This window comes from Sapajus apella, unplaced genomic scaffold, assembly GCF_009761245.1.
Source record: "Sapajus apella isolate SASKATOON/1434 unplaced genomic scaffold, GSC_monkey_1.0 scaffold86, whole genome shotgun sequence".
NCBI classification, from domain to species: Eukaryota; Metazoa; Chordata; class Mammalia; order Primates; family Cebidae; genus Sapajus; species Sapajus apella.
Window position 1 is genome coordinate 8,263,590 of NW_022437026.1, and position 17,229 is coordinate 8,280,818.

At 54.0% G+C, this 17,229-nt stretch overlaps 3 protein-coding genes across 5 annotated transcripts in view; 2 read left to right on the forward strand and 1 right to left on the reverse strand.

Moving 5' to 3' along the window:
• P3H3 (prolyl 3-hydroxylase 3) overlaps positions 1-4,608 on the forward strand; it is a 12,768-nt gene extending 8,160 nt beyond the window's left edge. Inside the window, 6 exon segments of the mRNA XM_032254630.1 lie at positions 1,773-1,874; positions 2,202-2,352; positions 2,507-2,624; positions 2,718-2,793; positions 3,769-3,909; positions 4,066-4,608. Of these exon segments, the coding sequence (XP_032110521.1) occupies positions 1,773-1,874; positions 2,202-2,352; positions 2,507-2,624; positions 2,718-2,793; positions 3,769-3,909; positions 4,066-4,233 (756 nt within the window). The 3' untranslated portion in view covers positions 4,234-4,608.
• Positions 4,609-5,311: 703 nt separating this feature from the next.
• On the forward strand, positions 5,312-11,991 carry GNB3 (G protein subunit beta 3). The gene is made up of 10 exons (XM_032254633.1): positions 5,312-5,787; positions 6,010-6,096; positions 6,341-6,379; positions 7,707-7,813; positions 7,919-7,982; positions 8,107-8,269; positions 8,374-8,440; positions 8,524-8,725; positions 10,267-10,483; positions 11,395-11,991. The coding sequence occupies exons 2-10, from the start codon at positions 6,040-6,042 to the stop codon at positions 11,499-11,501; spliced, it is 1,023 nt and encodes a 340-aa protein (XP_032110524.1). The 5' UTR covers positions 5,312-5,787; positions 6,010-6,039; the 3' UTR covers positions 11,502-11,991.
• A 1,743-nt stretch (positions 11,992-13,734) lies between these two features.
• CDCA3 (cell division cycle associated 3) lies at positions 13,735-17,078 on the reverse strand. 3 transcript variants are annotated; one of them, XM_032254638.1, is made up of 6 exons: positions 16,391-17,078; positions 16,002-16,178; positions 15,637-15,766; positions 14,795-15,013; positions 14,565-14,671; positions 13,735-14,102 (listed from the first exon to the last, which is right to left on the reverse strand). In XM_032254638.1, the coding sequence occupies exons 2-6, from the start codon at positions 16,119-16,121 to the stop codon at positions 13,947-13,949; spliced, it is 732 nt and encodes a 243-aa protein (XP_032110529.1). In that variant the 5' UTR covers positions 16,122-16,178; positions 16,391-17,078; the 3' UTR covers positions 13,735-13,946. The 3 variants fall into 3 exon arrangements, with proteins under 3 accessions (XP_032110529.1, XP_032110530.1, XP_032110528.1); XM_032254639.1 differs by having other exon boundaries at positions 14,565-14,655; positions 14,795-15,088; XM_032254637.1 differs by having other exon boundaries at positions 14,795-15,088.
• Positions 17,079-17,229: the final 151 nt, after the last annotated feature.

Genomic DNA, 17,229 nt, shown 5'->3' on the forward strand with positions numbered 1-17,229 from the left:
AAAAAAAAAAAAAAAAAAAAAAAAAAAAAAATTTCAGAAAAAAGAAGAATGCAGAATCATTGGGCTGTATGTTACCAAGAGGCAGTACAGGGGGAGAGGGAGAGAGCCAAGACATGAATGCCCAGGGACAGTGAGGGTCTTCTGTGCCCTCCCAAGGAGTCTGGACTTTATTTGTGTATGGTAGACAGCTATTGAAGGATTTTAGGAGGGGTTGACTTTCGCATTCCTGCGGAACCTCCAAGTGCAGGGTCCAGCGTCACCTCCTGTAAAACAGGTAGATCCCCCTAGTGGCAGTGTGTAGAATGCAGTGGGAGAGAAGACGGAAAGCCGGGTGATTGAGGAGTGCTTCTGTTGTAATCCACTTCGGTAATCCCAGCACTTTGGGAAGCTGAGGTGGGTGGATGGCTTGAACTCAGGAGTTTCAGACCAGCCTGAGCAACTTGGTAAAACCCGTCTCTACAAAAAGTACAGAAAATTAGCTGGGCCTACACACTTGTAATTCCACCTGCTTGGGAGGCTGAGGTGGGAAGATCTCTGGAGCCCGGGAGGTGGAGATTGCAGTGAGCTATGATTGTACCACTGCACTCCAGCCTGGGCAACAGAGCAAGATCCTGTCTCAAAAGCAAACAAACAGGTGGGCACGATGGCTCACACCTGTAATCCCACACCTTGGGAAGCCGAGGCAGGCAGATCACCTGTGATCGGGAGTTTAAGACCAGCTTGACCAACGTGGAGAAACCCCATCTCTACTAAAATTACAAAATTAGCCAGGCATGGTGGCACATGCCTGTAATCCCCCAGCTACTCGGGGACTGAAGCATGAGAATCGCTTGAACCTGGGAGGAGGTGGAGGTTGCAGTGAGCCGAGAACGAGATCTCGCCATTGCACTCCAGCCTGGGCAACAAGAGTCAAACTCCGCCTCAAAACAAGCAAACAAACAAACAAAAACACTTTAGATGGCTTGGGTGACTAGGTGGTGTCTCAGAAGTGAGATTTATATGCAGAGGTAACTAGAGAGTGGTGCTTAAACAGATTCAAAAAGTGGACAAAAAATGGGTGTCACTCTGCTCAGATATGCTTTACGTAGTAGGAAAAAAAAAAAAAGAAAAAAAAATGGGTGTCAGAAAAGTGAATGATTCCAGTGTAGACATCCAAACATTAGGAGACCCCCAGGTAGTAAGAGCAGTCGCATAGGTGACTGGGTAATTGTGACTCAGTATCAAGGAGTGGTGGAGACACCGAGTCCACAGCTTCTCCGAGAGAATGTCAGGTGGGAAGAGGTCAGAGAGGGATCGCCCGCTGATGCTGTCTCCCTGCCGCCAGTCAGCTTTCTGCCGGGAACTGGCCTAACTGTGGAGCTTCCTGTCAGGGTCCTGTTTCCAGAGACTCCGCTATTCTTGGCTCATCAGGGATTAATGATCAAGCCCTTCCTGCCTAGTTCCCAGCTCTGCCCCACTTTCCCAGCTGTCCCTCCCCTCTCAGAGGCCCCCTTACTGCTGGAGGGAGCTCTCCTCAATTCTGTCCACAGTCCCCTTGGTAATCGGGATTCCAACCTGTACCAGCGAGGGACAGTCGGGCAGCCGTGGTGACGGGCACGTCTGAGAAAGAGCAGCAGCTCAGGAAGAGGAGCCACAACAGAACTGTGGAAACGTCTGGCTTCTTCTGGAGAGTGGGAGGGCGGGACGGAGGGTCTTGCGGGCCCGCCACTGTGAGGGGTCTGCGACTGTGAGGGGTCGGGGGAGTCACTCCAGGTAAACTCCTCCCGATTTAGGATGCAGCTGGGGCTGGAGCCAGGTCTGGCTATCGTGGTCGCCGCTCCCCTCACACCCCCCATGAACGCTTCGAGGGGCTCACAGTGCTTAAGGCTGCACAGGTGAGAGGAGGCACCCAGGGCCCGTCTGATGCCCAGACCTGGAGGAGAGGCTGTGCAGGAAGCCGGGCCCCAGGGATGCAGTGAGGTTTCTTGGGACTGAGACTACCTGAGTCCTAGCCCAGAGTGGAGAAAAGGGATGTTCTGAGAGCTGGGGCCCGGCTTGTTGGCCTGGAGAGATAGAAGGAGCAGTTTGGGCTGATGGACAGAGCTGGATGCTGAGACTCCAAACCCACTGGTGGAGAGCAGCGGAGATTGGGTGGGAGTGAGGGCCGAGACCACCCTCCCATTGCCTTCCTCCGTGTCTGCCCTGCCTTTCGCCACCTGCAGCTGGCCCGGTCTGGGACGGTAGGCAGTCAGGGTGCTAAGCTGCTTCTGGAGGTGAGCGAGCGGGTGCGGACCTTGACCCAGGCCTACTTCTCCCCGGAACGGCCCCTGCATCTGTCCTTCACCCACCTGGTGTGCCGAAGTGCCATAGAAGGTATGACACGGACCCCCACTGCTCCTCTCCAACCTCAGGCCCTGCCCCCAGGACACTGCCAAGAGCCCCAGGGTGGATGTGCATGGCATGATCCCACAGGGTGGCAGATGGGCACAGGGACACAGAGGTACCCCCAGACCCCTTTGTGTCCTAGGAGAGCAAGAGCAGCGCATGGACCTGAGTCACCCAGTGCACGCAGACAACTGTGTCCTGGACCCCGACACCGGAGAGTGCTGGCGGGAGCCCCCAGCCTACACCTATCGGGACTACAGGTGGGCATCTCCTCTAGGGGTCAGGCAGGTGGGCAGACAAAGGCCTGGGCCTGGGTTGGGGTCTCACTGCCTGTTGCCTTCTTCCTTCCCCAGTGGACTCCTCTACCTCAACGATGACTTCCAGGGTGGGGACCTGTTCTTCACGGAGCCCAACGCCCTCACTGTCACGGTGCGTGGAGTAGGGGGTGTGACGGTGTGACAGAGGACCCAGGTGTGGGGTCAGGATTCAAAACAGAAGGCTCCAGAGGCAAATGCAGGGAAATGGCCTGGGCTTTTAACCCTTTTACTTCCCTGCCTCCCCAGCCCTCCTGGTGCTTCCTCCGAAGCTAGGTCTCTAAGTGGCCCCACCCACCCTGCCTTCAGTGTTCACTCACCTCCTGGAGAAGGGTGAATGAAGCACAGCCTGCAGGTGCCTCCAGGACTCCATGGCCCCATTCTCGGGATTTGGGGAACTTGAAATAGTCCTTCCTCCTAGCAGCGAGATGAGCACAGTGGCTGGCAGCATAGATACCAGGGCCACCTCGACTGGGGCTCCGAGTCTTAACGTTTCTGAAGTTTAGTTTCCTAAATTGGGGTGATAATAACAGTACCTGTTTTAAAGGGTCATTGTTGGAAGTAATTTAGGTAATATACCTAAAAGAACAAAGCAGCGCCTGGTAATAATAAGCAAATAATGAGTGTTAGTTGGGAAATTTCTAGATACCAGGGGCTAGGACTGGGTAGGAGGAGAGGGGCGGTGACTTTTCATCTGGGCATGGGGTGTGAAAATGCCTCCGAGATCCTATCCCCTTCTACATAAAGTCTGGTACTGGATGCACACCCCCAGATTGCCTCACACCACGGGTTTAAAGGGCAGGGTGGGGGAAATCAGGGTACCGGGGATCAGGAACCAACAGAAGACCCTGCTTGGAGACCCCTTTTTCCTTTGGTTCCCAACTCCTCTCGCCTCAATCTGGCGTTTTTGCTCTGCAAATTGAAGCTGATTTCTCATTTGCCCCGAGTTAGTCCCTCAATTAAGGAGTGGAAAGTGATAGCAACAGAGCCGACCCTCTCTGTGCCCCGTCCCCGTCCTGCTCTAGGGAGTGAGGGCCAAGTTCTCTGAGAGAGCCAGTCCCTGGAGCTGAACCTGCCCTCATCCCCCCAGGCTCGGGTGCGTCCTCGCTGTGGACGCCTTGTAGCCTTCAGCTCCGGTGGGGAGAATCCCCACGGGGTGTGGGCCGTGACTCGGGGACGGCGCTGTGCCCTGGCACTGTGGCACACGTGGGCACCTGAGCACAGGGAGCAGGTAAGGAGTGGCGTAGGAAGGGAGGTGGTTCTCCTGGTGCGTGAGGGGTGGGCAGACAGCCACTGAGAAGGCTCACGGTTGGTGAGGGGCAGGGGCTGAGCTGGCCCAGGGAAGGTGGGTGCAGGGAACTGGCCATGCTCTCCTCCCCAACCCCAGGAGTGGCTGGAAGCCAAAGAGCTACTGCAAGAGTCAGAGGAGGAGGAGGAAGAAGAGGAAGAGGAAGAAATGCCCAGCAAAGACCCTTCCCCAGAACCCCCTAGCCGCAGGCACCAGGGGGTCCGAGACAAGGCTGGAAAGCCACCTCGGGCTCGGGAGGAGCTGTGAGAGGCTGAGCCAGCCCCTTGAGGATGTGGCCACTTGACCTGTGGAAGGCCATCTTGATGCCAGGACCCACAGGAAGCCCCCGTGTGACATCAGGAGCAGAACAGCAAGTGCTCTGTCCCTGCGCCCCCACCATCTTGGGGACCCACAAGGGCCTAGACTCAGAGGACAATGCACAGGCTAACCTGGAGCTCACCAGGCCTGGGGAGTCGGGACTGGCCCCAGCTGTGGGACCTGGACAGATGGGGGACACTGTGCCTCCCTGAACGGAAATGGCAGGGGAGGAGGCTGATGCTTTCAATGAAGAGGATGGTGGGGTTGGGAGTATAACCCTGCTCCTCTCCCAGACTGTGCAATAAAGGTTGTGAAGATCCCTCAGCCAGGGGCCAGTCGAGTGTATCACAGATTCTGTAATGGCTGGAGGTGGGGGTGGCTCTGGCTGGCCTGGGAGGAGACAGGTATCTTTGGGCCTCCCACAGGCGGGGCCCCTGGAGCCTGTGATTTGTCAGGGAAATCTCAGCCACCTGCTCCCCTCATGCAAATGACCCAAGCCCCTGACAGCTGCTCCTTAGGCCTCCAAGTCTAAGCCCTGTCTTCCCTCTCTGAGCTTTGCTGAGACTTAGGGCAGCCTGACCTCTCTGACTCCTGTTTTCAAAGCCTCATGAGGCCAAGGAGGGGGCCAGACCCCAGCCTGGGAGCAGGGCACCGGGCTTCCTTCCACTTGAAATCCTTTGTCCACCCACAGCAGGGGCAGACCTGTCCATCCTTCTCTGTGGGTCCCTGTACCTTTCTCCCCCCACAGGATCAGACCCAGAGGCAGCTGGTTGGGGTTTGTCGAGGAGAAGGATTATCCAGATCAGTCCTTTCTAATCTCAGCTCCTGCCTGCACCCTCTCATACCAAACCTTCCTCCCCAGCACCCTGCGCTAAGGAGCACAATTTGAGGTATTGACGATGGGGCCATCTATCACCCTATATCCCGCCTCCTGGTCGGGTTGCTAAGTGGGCCCTGACTGCCAAGATCATCACCATGGATGGGGGCCCGGGGCTGGCAGTGGGGGGCACTGGAGCTGTAGTTGCTTCTGCTCCTTTGTACCCCTCCAAAACCCCAACCCTTAATCCTCACAGCTTTACTCTAATCCCATGAGGCCTGATGCTCTTATCTCTGCCTGCAGAGACCGACCAGGGAGGCACCCCTTCAACCCCTCCTCTCTCAGGGCTTGTGGTGGGGGCTGCTCCTCTCTGTGGCCCTGCACTCCTGACTGCCCTCCTCCAGGCTGGGCCCAAGTCTCTGGAAGCCACACACCTCCCTCCCTGTCCTCTCCCCCCACCCCTGCCAGCTGATTTCATTTGCCTGACGTTGTGGTTGGCCCTACCCCTCCCTGTCAGGCCCCCCCAACCTCCCCCCCGCCCCGCCAGTCGGGGCCAGGCCAGGCCAGCTCCTCTGGCAGCAGAGCCTGGGCAGGTGACGAGCGGACGCGGGCGTCGCAGCTGAGGGAGTAAGGAGGCGCCCAGGAACCGGAGCTGGAAACCGGGCCGAGGTCCAGCCAGAGCCCAAGTAAGAGGGAGCTGGCCTGGGCTCTGCTCTCCTGGGCTGGGGCCCAGGGAGGGCGCAGGCAGGCTGGGGCTGGATGCGAAGGACTCCAAAGTTGGAGGGCCTAGCTGGGAGGTGGTGTCGGCACCCAGTCACTTCCCTGCGTCTTGGAGTCTGGTGTGGGCATGAAGGGCAGAATCACAGCCTGGTGGAGGTTCCCCAACACCGACCCCATGTTCCTGGCAGGAGCCAGAGCTACCCCTTGACCGGTCAGCCATGGGGGAGATGGAGCAACTGCGTCAGGAAGCGGAGCAGCTCAAGAAGCAGATTGCAGTAACTCCAGAGCCCTCCCACTGGGGCCCCAGAAAACAGAGCTGGGGACAGGAGGGAGTGTGGCCCACGGGGAGGGGGCTGGGTTTGCTGTTAAGTGAGTAGAAGTGACCACAGACTTTCTAAACTTGGATTGCATATTTGAGACCCCCAAACCCCAGAGCCCCAAGCCCAACCTGCCTCAGGGGCCCTTGCACCCGCCACCCCCACCTTGCCTTTGCTCCCCTGATGTCTGCTTTCCCTGCAGGATGCCAGGAAAGCCTGTGCTGACGTTACTCTGGCAGAGGTGAGACCCCCCTGTCCCCCTGAGGGCAGGACATGGGGGGAGGGGAAGGGAGCTTCCTGACCAGCAATAGCCTGTTGCTTGGAGCTTTAGTACAGCATGTCCTTGGAGTGAGGAAAGCTGCTAGTTTATTTATTTAACCAACATTTAGTGGGACCTGCTCTGAGCCAGGCACCATATTGGATGCGAAAGACGCAGACACAGTTCCTATTCTCGTCAGTAGAACAAGAGTCAGTACACCCCCCTCCCAGGGCCTTGAAGATGAAGAGGTGATAGTACTTTGTAAATCATAAAGGCCCTGCAGACTCTAGTTGCTAGTTTTCTATACTGTATTTTGTCAATTCTAAGATGCACATTTCTTCACCTTTTGACATCTCTGAAATCAAGATGCATTCAACAATGGATGATTGTTTCAATTAGAATTGGCAACATCTTTTCTCTCTTAGTGATGCATCTTAGATTGGATTGCACATATTAATAGTGAACACGTTTTATGAGCCAGAGACTGGGCTAAGCTGCATAAATACCTAATTTCATTTAAGTTTCATGACATCTCTGTAAAATAGGTGCTATGATAAGCCTCATTTTACACCTTGAGGAAACAGACTCAGGGAGGTGAAGTAATTTGCCCGAGATAACAGAGCAGGCTGGACACGGTGGTTCATGCCCGTAATCCCAGGGCTGGGAGATTGATGTGCAAGGACCATTTGAGCTCAGGTGTTCGAGATCAGCCTGGGCAACATAGTGACATCTTGTCTTAGTAAAAAAAATTGTTTTTAATTTTAAGAAAAGGTAGCAAAGCAAGTAATGGCAAATCAAACTGTCCGCTCTGGACCCCCAGCCTATGTCTAGAATCTGGTTAGCGCTCCAGGGGCAGAGGAGGTGCAGTTCAGGGTCATGGTGATGCCTCAGGTATCCAGTTAAAAAGCTAGCCATGCTGCATTGGGGGCGGGGGCGGTGACAGCAGGCTCCTCTCAGCTTAGGAGAGACAACTGTGAACATCTCTTCCCAAATCTGTTTCCAGTGACCTCACATTGGCAGCTTGAATTTGGCCAAAGTGCAAATGTTTATATCATAGACATCACCTTCCCACCTTCCTCACCGACACTGGAGACATACTTGTTAAATACTTAGCAACACACCCCTGGCCATGCAGGCATCTCTTTCCCACATCAGTCTAAGACACTCAGGCCAGAGACTTATTTCTCTAAGGCTAGGGTCCTGACCTAGAGCCTGGCACAGAGCAGGAACTTGTAAAGATCAGTGGCTGTGGCAGACCTCTGGGCATGCAGCCTGCTCACCCTGATATTCAATGCCCCTCTCTCTGCAGCTGGTGTCTGGCCTAGAGGTGGTGGGACGAGTCCAGATGCGGACACGGCGGACGTTAAGGGGGCACCTGGCCAAGATCTATGCCATGCACTGGGCCACTGACTCCAAGTGAGTCTTGGGAAGGTTGGGCGGAACCGAGAGTGGGAGGGTGAGAGCGGGAGGGAGGATGGCAGGAAGGAGAGACTTGCATGATATGAGATGCCCTGTCCCCAGGCTGCTGGTAAGTGCCTCGCAAGATGGGAAGCTGATCGTGTGGGACAGCTACACCACCAACAAGGTACCAGCCCTGCCTCCTAAGCCTCCACCACCGCCTCCTTCCTAGGGGCCCTATGCCTGCCCTCCTCTGCCCAGCTGGGAGCTCAGCTCGGGTCCCGTCTCTGCTCAAACCATCCTCCCTGCAGGTGCACGCCATCCCTCTGCGCTCCTCCTGGGTCATGACCTGTGCCTATGCCCCATCAGGGAACTTTGTGGCATGTGGGGGGCTGGACAACATGTGTTCCATCTACAGCCTCAAATCCCGTGAGGGCAATGTCAAGGTCAGCCGGGAGCTTTCTGCTCACACAGGTGAGGGAGAGACTCTCTCCTCCCCTTGAGGGGTTCAGAGAACCCTGGGTTTTTCCTGGGCTGTGGCTCTGCAGCCAGGGCACTGTCCTTCTAACCACCTCCAGGTTATCTCTCCTGCTGCCGCTTCTTGGATGACAACAATATTGTGACCAGCTCGGGGGACACCACGTGGTGAGGCTGAACGTTGCCAGTGCTAGGGCTTGGGCATGGTCCTGGCCTGGCCTTTCCTTAACGACCTCCCTCCTTCTCGGCAGTGCCTTGTGGGACATTGAGACTGGGCAGCAGAAGACTGTATTTGTGGGACACACGGGTGACTGCATGAGCCTGGCTGTGTCTCCCGACTTCAATCTCTTCATTTCCGGGGCTTGTGATGCCAGCGCCAAGCTCTGGGATGTGCGAGAGGGGACCTGCCGTCAGACTTTCACTGGCCACGAGTCGGACATCAACGCCATCTGTGTGAGTGCACCTCCACCCCCGCTTCACTCCAGCTCCTTCCCCACACTCCCCACAACACGTACAACACACGTCCTCGGCCCCTCCCATAGCTTCCCTAGCCCTTTCTTTCTTTCTTTCTTTTCTTGAGACAGAGTCTATCTCTGGAGCGCAGTGGTGCAATCTCGGCTCACTGCAGCCTCCACCTCCCAGGTTCAAGTGATTCTCCTGCCTCAGCCTCCTGAGTAGCTGGGATTACAGGCGCTTGCCATCACACCCGGCTAATTTTTTGTATTTTTAGTAGAGACAGGGTTTTACCACCTTGGCCGGGGTGGTCTCGATCTCTTGACCTCATGATCCGCCCACCTCGGACTTCCAAAGTGCTGGGATTACAGGCGTGCGCCGCCACGCCCGGCCAGCCCTTTCTTTCTTTCCTTGTTTGGAAACAGAGTCTTTCTCGCTCTGTCGCCCAGTCTGGAGTGCAGTGGTGCAGTCGTGGCTCACTGCAGCCTCAACCTCCAGGGTTCAAGCAGTCCTCCCACCTCAGCCTCCTGAGTAGCTGGTGCATGCCATCACACTTGGCTAATGTTTTGATTTTTTGTAGAAATGGGTTCCCACTATGTTGCCCAAGCTGAGCTCAAACTTCTGAGCTCAAGTGACCCTCCTGCTTCCACCTCCCAAAATATTGGGATTACAGGCATGAGCCACTGTACCCAGCCCATTCTATCACGTTTGCTTTATGATTTTCTCTCTATAGAGAAATAGACAGCCATAGATACACACACACACAGAGATGTAGACACACATTTTCTTTCTGGGTCCTTTGAAAGTAGGTTGTAGATGTCATGCTTCTTTACCCCTTAAGTACTTCTAAAACAAAGCCCTTCTGTAACATCATCACAGTATGATTCTTAAAATCAGGAAACTTAACACTGACACAATACTATAGCCTACAGTCTATATTCAAATTTCACCAATTGTCTCAAAAATGTCCAAAATAGCTGTTTTTTTCCTATCCAGGATCCAATCCAGAAACACGCATTGCATTTCCTTGCTGTGTCTTTTTAGTCACCACCTTTAGACTGGAACTGTTTTCCCACCTTTCGTTGTCTTTTATGTCATTGACATTTTTGAAGAGTCCAAGCCAGTTTTTTGTAGATCCTCCCTCCGGTTGAGCTCATCTGACATTTCCTCGCAGTGAGATTCAGGCCTTGCGTTTGTACTTGACCCTGTTCTTGCATACCCTGATCCAGCCCACAGGAGTCTGGGACAACCTCCGTCCGCCCTTCTAGCCAGGTCATCACAGGCAAGCCTTGGCACTCTCGCCTGCGCCATGGAAATGATGCCTGCCTGCAGCGCTGTAGTGCAGAGCAGGCGAGGGGCATAGGGAAGTCACTGGCACATGGTGCCGGCAGGGCTGCTTCTCACCCCAAGCCAAGGACAGGCAGGCAGAGGGGCTGAGAGCAGCGGCTTGACCTGGAGCTGTCAGGTGGGAGCCAGAGGGCAGGAGAGGCTGTGGGCTGCCCAGGTCTAATCCCTGACCCACTTGCCACCTGTGCCCTCAGTTCTTCCCCAATGGAGAGGCCATCTGCACGGGCTCAGATGATGCTTCCTGCCGCTTGTTTGACCTGCGGGCAGACCAGGAGCTGATCTGCTATTCCCACGAGAGCATCATCTGTGGCATCACGTCCGTGGCCTTCTCCCTCAGTGGCCGCCTGCTATTCGCTGGCTATGATGACTTCAACTGCAATGTCTGGGACTCCATGAAGTCCGAGCGTGTGGGTAAGGGCCAGCCCTGGCTGCTGCTTCCTCAGCTGGAAGGATTCTCCCCAGCCCTCTCTCTCCATTCTGTACCCCTCATCGGCTCCCATTTCGAACTCTCTTACTGCTGTCCCTTGTCACTGGGTGACTCTACCCCTGGAATCCAGTACGCCTTCGTTCCCAGCCTAGGACTGTCTTCCCTCAATGTTGCTCTAAGCAGCCTCTCTTCACTGTCCAATGCCATGGCTGCTCCCTGCCTTAGGAGATGTGTGGACTCTGACTGTCCAGTCAGTTCTGGGTTCCTGGCATTTCAGGGGCATTCACTGAGAGGCAAGACAGTCTCAGGGAAATACGGAATCAAGGCAGAATCAAGATCTAGAGTGGCCTGAGGGCCCTCACTCCAGCCTAGGGCTCGTCTAGGACTATCCTGAAGCTGGTCAGATAGGATGATTTCTTCTCTACCAAGAGGTCAGGTGCTGATGAAGATAACACTGGCCGGAGGCAGAATCCAAATCCTAATTATGTTGCTCACTTTCTGAGTGACCTTGCACAACTCACTTCTCCATGGGCCTCAGTTTCTTCATCTGGAAACAAATAGGATGAATGGATTGCCTTGTTTTGCAAGGTGCCCTTGGTTTTTTTCATAGCACACAGATCCTTTGAGCCTTTCCCTGTCTGATCCCAGCCCTCCCCCAACTGAAGCTCTTGACAGAGAACCCCCTGCCCTAAGGCTAATCCTCTTTCAGTCTCTCATCCTTCTTCTTCAAGGGTTGAGCCCAGCCTACCCAGTCTAGGATCCTTGCATGCTCAAGCACGCACATGCACACACACACACACACACACACACACACACACACACACCTGCACACACGCACACACTGCTTTCCAAATCAGCTTGGAGAGACATGGTGACTCCTTTCCCTCTTCCTCAGGCATCCTCTCTGGCCACGACAACAGGGTCAGCTGCCTGGGAGTCACAGCTGATGGCATGGCTGTGGCCACAGGTTCCTGGGACAGCTTCCTCAAAGTCTGGAACTAAGGAGGCTGGAGAAAGGGAAGTGAAAGGCAATGAAGACGCTCAGCGGCCCCTCCCCGACCCCATCACATTCAGGTGTTCTCTTCTATATTCCAGGTGCCATTCCCACTAAGCTTTCTCCTTCGAGGGCAGTGGGGAGCATGCGGACTGTGCCTTTGGGAGGCAGCATCAGGGACACAGGGGCAAAGAACTGCCCCATCTGCTCCCATGGCCTTTCCTCCCCACAGTCCTCACAGCCTCTCCCTTAATGAGAGAGGACAACTGGCCCCTCCCCAGCCCTTCACAGGCACAGCAGACTTGTCTTTGGCCGCAGGCCCCAGGACTCCCCCAGAGCCACTACGTTTGTCCAGATCTGGGTGGGACAGGGCTTTGGCCCCGTGACTATGGCTCTGGCACCATTAGGGTCCTGGTCCTCTTACTCATGCTGTCACCTTTTTCTACCTTTTTATCTCTCCTAAAACACCTGCAATAAAGTGTAGCACCCTGGTACATCTGTGATGTTTGCCTTCCACTCCCTTCTGTTCCAAAAAGACCAAGGTCCCATTTAAGGGCAGTCATGTGTTACAGGTGCTGTGATAAAGGCTGGGTACTGGACAGATTGTGGGCTCATGGGAGGAAGTCTGAGATGGATCAGGAGGAGAAGGTACTCAGCAGGTGGCTGGGGGACTTTGTGTGCAGCAGTTTGCTATGGCCTGCCTGTGGTGCCTATGTGTGTGTTTGTATGGGAGGGTTAGATTGAGAAGGAATCAGATTATAAAAGGTCCTGAATGCCACACCAGAGAGTCCAGACTTTTTCCTAAGGGCAATGGGAAGGCACTGAGGAGTTCTGAGCAGACTAGTAACACAGTTATGCTTCTCAGAAAGATTGCTCCAGATCTTTCAGAAATAAGCAGTGTAGGTTGATGAAAGGGAGGGAGGAAAGACTGGCACTAGGGAAACAAGGTGGGAGGCGGGTTGCAAGAACTTCGAGGGTGATAGGACAGAGGGGTTAGGGGGAGGGATTAGAAAGAGATTAAAGACATGGAATCAGCCAGAACAGTAGCTCATGCCCATAATCCCACTGCCTTGGCTGAGGCAGGAGGATCTTTTGAGGCCTGCAGTTCAAGACAAGCCTGGGCAACATAGTGAGACCCTGTATCTACAAAAAAAAAATGTAAAAATTAGCTGGGAAGGCTGCGCACGGTGGCTCATGTCTGTAATCCCAGCACTTTAGGAGGCTGAGGCAGATGGAACACTTGAGCCTAGAAGTTTGAAACCAGACTGGGCAATATGGCAAGACCCCATCTCTATAAAAAAAATACAAAAATTTGCCAGGCATGGTGGTTCCTGCCTGTAAGCCTAGCTACTCGGGAGGCTGAGACAGGAGGATCGCTTGAGCTCAGAAGGTTGAGGCTGCAGTGAGCTGTGATCGTGCCACTGCACTCTAGCCTGGATAACAGAACAAGACCTTGCCTCTAGGCCGGGCGCGGTGGCTCAAGCCTGTAATCCCAGCACTTTGGGAGGCCGAGGCGGGTGGATCACGAGGTCAAGAGATCGAGACCATCCTGGTCAACATGGTGAAACCCCGTCTCTACTAAAAATACAAAAAATTAGCTGGGCATGGTGGCGCGTGCCTGTAGTCCCAGCTACTCAGGAGGCTGAGGCAGGAGAATTGCCTGAACCCAGGAGGCGGAGGTTGCGGTGAGCCGAGATCGCGCCATTGCACTCCAGCGGGGAAAAAAAGAGAAACCCTCTCTCTCAAAAAAAAAAAAAAAAAAAAAAAAAGACCTTGCCTCTAAAAAACAAACGAAGAAACAAAACATGGAATCACCAGAGTTTACTGACCAAGAGCTAGGATATAGGATATTGGGAGGGAAGGATTCAAGATAATGGCCAAGGTCTGGGTTTGGCAGCTAGGTAGATAATGCTGTCATTCATAAGGAGAGGGAAGAGGGAATGAGGAATAGCTTTTGGAGGAAGAGCATAAATTCAGTTTTAGACAAACTGATGTTGAAGAACTTATGGTCAGGTTAGACAGAGAGACCTGGAAGTTACCAGAATGTAGGGAAGTGACAGCTAAAGCTCTAGAGGCAAACACCTAGGGCGGGCAGGAGGAAAGGGCGGCAGGGCCACGGGGACACTGCGGTTTAAGCGAGGTGTGAGAGGAGGCTGAGCGCACCAGTGGACTCAGGCCAGGGAACACAAGCTCTCTAGGCTGCCATTCTATACACAGAAGACTCAATGCAAAGTTTAGATATACCTTTTTAAAGTATCATTTAAAATTACTTCCTTTAATATACAAGAAACACACAAGACACAAAGAAAGCCCAACAAAGCTCTTAGTCCTAGTTTGGCAGTTGAGGAGGAGTCTAAGAAAACAAGCTTTCCTCAGTATCCCTGGGAAAGAAGGGGTGAGAGGACACGTATCACCAGGCCCTGGGTGACTGCATTGCTGGGGCCATGCAGGGCCTAGCTCTCCACTAAGGGAAAGTGCTGATTTTCCTTGTCATGGTCCTGGCCTTGCTCCCATGCTCGTCCTCCAGTTTTCAGAAGTCGTCCAGTTCCAAGAATGGCTCCTTCCTTTAGTTCACTAACATTTTCACTTAGGGGTGAAGGCCGTTTACCCTGCAAAAGGCCGTATATAAGTTGGCGGGGGGTGTTGCTATTCAGGAGCGGGAAGATCTGGGTAAAAGGGTTTCCCAGCTGGGTGCAGTGGCTGACGCCTGTAATCCCAGCACTTTGGGAGGCTGAGGCTGGCAGATCACCTGAGGTCAGGAGTTCGAGACCAGCCTGACCAACATGGTGAAACCCTGTCTCCACTAAAAATACAAAAATTAGCCGGGCGTGGTGGCGTGTGCCTGTAATCCCAAGTCCGGGCAATCCTAGCTACTCAGGAGGCTGAGGCAGGACAGTCACTTGAACCTGGGCCGCGGAGGTTGCAGTGAGCTGAGATCACGCCATGCACTCCAGCCTGGGCCGTAAGAGCAAAACTCCATCTCAAAAAAAAAAAAAAAAAAAAAAAAAAAGGGGTCTCCCAGCCACTACACTGGATATCCTACTAACAGCTTTTACCTTCTCTTCCTTTACCTGTCGTGGTGTCAGGGTGCCAGGGGAGTTGTCATCCTGCAGGATGGTGAGCGGGGATCGCCCCAGTGCCTTGCTGCTGTTTGATTTCCATCTATTGCGCATAGAACCTGGGGTGGGTAAGGAATTAAAGCAAGGACCCAAAACTAGGGCTTACAGTTTATTCTTCCCACACTCACCCATGGACATTATCCGGGCTTATCTTCCCTACATGTTGCCTTTAGATTCTGTACCTGAAGATCTGGGAGTCTCAGGGTCCCTTGAGGGCTTGTCCGAGCTCTGGCTGGCCACAGGGGTTTCTGTGGGCTGTCTTGCTTCCTCCTTGGAAAACACCTGTTTGGAGGAGAACTCAGTCTGGTTCCGAGGTGGCATATGTTCCTCAACAGATAAGTGGGTACCCAGAGGCAAGTCCAACTCAGAAGATAAAGGTGCCTCCAGGGACAGAAGAGGCTCTGGGGGAAGATTCGATTTAGAGTCTTCAGTTTCAAATACTTCACTCAGCTCTTTCACCAGTGGGCTTGGAGGGTCTAGAGGAAGGAAGTGAAGTGAACAGTGACCTTCTGATACACATCATTCAGCAAAGAACAAAAGATACGGGAACCTTAGGACTCATGCCTAGGTGGGTGAGCAAGTGGGAAGAGAGAAATCAGGAAAGCAAGGTGAAAGGGAGCAATTTTTTTTTTTTTGAGATGGGGCTTGCTCTGTCCCCCAGGCTGGACCGCAGTGGTGTAATCATAGCTCACTGCAGCCTTGACTTCTTGGGCTCAAGCAATCCTCCCACCTCAGCTTCCTGAGTAGCTGGGATAACAGGCCCATACCACCGTGCTTTTTGTTTTTTTTTTGTAGAGATGGGGTTTTGCCATGTTGCCCAGGCTGGTCTTGAACTCCTGGGCTCAAGTGATCTGACCACCTCAGCCTTCCAAAGTGCTGGGATTACAGGCATGAGCCACCACACCCAGCCTGGGAACAAAAAAATGAGATAAGAGTGTGATGGGTCCGAGGATGGAGACCCTTCATGGACCCTACCCAAGGATAGAGTACAGCTTCATCAGCATTCCCTGGGCCCAACACTTACCTCCCGTGCTGGTCTTCATAGGTGTCCGTGCAATACCAAGAGTAGGAGAACGGGGATCTGAGTCCTGGGCAGGTTTAAGATCCTCCAGTTGCTCCCCTGCTGCTAGGCCTGGCTGTGGAGAGCTCTCCACCTGTTAGGACCATAGGCTAGAAAAAGTCTGGGCCCTGACTCTTCTCTCCTCTCCTCACCATATTCCAAAAAGGAATTGTCAAGGCCCTCAGATAGCCAGCCTACCCCAAACAGATTGAGAATGCAGAAAATAAGGCCAGGACAAGGGTGGGGGCAGGAGGGCTTTCTCAAAATCAGGTTAGAAGAGGCGCAAGAATTCAGACATTTTCTGCCTTTCCCACTCTGGCCCAGAGTACCTGGATGGGAGTGCGCAGGATGCCAGCACTAGGTGAACGGGGGTCCGCCACTCGAGCCAGATGCTTGTTGTGCGGCGGAGGTCGCGCTGGGGTGACTGGGACGCTCTTGGCTGAGCCCATCTCAACCAGGAGTTGCAGGGTGGGGGCAAGGCCCGGCCTGGGACAAGGAGGGAATGCCTGTAAGAAGTGACTCAGGTCTCAGCGCTTATCCCGACCACGTCGGACCTTCGACCCTAAACCACCCTATCTTCCCAGTGTCCAGTAGAGGAAGCTCCTGGCGGGAGACCAGAAGCCTCTGCGGGGTTAATGACTGCTGCAGCTGACCAAATGGCTCATTCTGGGCCTGCCGAGCCCTCTACCTTATTTATGAAATTATTCAAATCACTTACCGGGCCCTAATTCCACCTCTGGGTGCACAACAGCTCGTGGCTCAACTCCCGAGGTTACAAGTTTCAAACTTCCCGCCACGCCCCCTGCCCTGATCCTATTGGCTCAGCCGACGTAGATCTCATAGGCCCTCCATATAAGACCCGCCCCGAGCCAGAAAGCTATTGGTCTGGGAGAACGTCTATCATGCTGACTGTAGGGGTCAATTGAGTGATGCTGAACTTGCCCAGGGGTGACGCCTCCTTGATAAGGGGACTTCAGCATCGGCCTGCGAACCGTCCGTGGTGAGACTGAGGAGGGCCAATCTTCGCTTTCGAGACCTCTAGTCTCAAGAATGAATTATTTTATTAAACAAAATAGAATCATGATTACACTATTATGCACACATCCAGCTGGAGTTGTGATGGTTTTCCTGAGGCGAGAGAGAGTAGCCTTATTGGTTGACAGATTTATCAATCACTCGACACAACCCCCTCGAGCTCCGCCTCGTCGGATACCCCCTTTTCAAATACCAAGACAACTGCCCCTCGACTTTCCGACTAGACAGGTCTCCAGAAAACTTTCTGGAATTGAGAGATTTAAAACAGCCGTCAGTTCCTGATCTTCAATAGAAGGCACGCAAAGGGACTGCAGGGGGTCTCGGAGCCGGAGCAGTGGCAACTCGGGAGCCCACCTAGCTGCTCTACGTGCGCTCCCGCCCTGGAGGGGTGGGATTGGTTGTTTCAACCATCAATTGCCTAAGGAGCGCTTCTCATTGGCGTCAGTCAAGCGCGGGGCAGGGGCGGAGCACCGGCAGGCAGGCTCCGTCCAACTGCCATTCTCGCGCGTGGTCCCCGCCGCG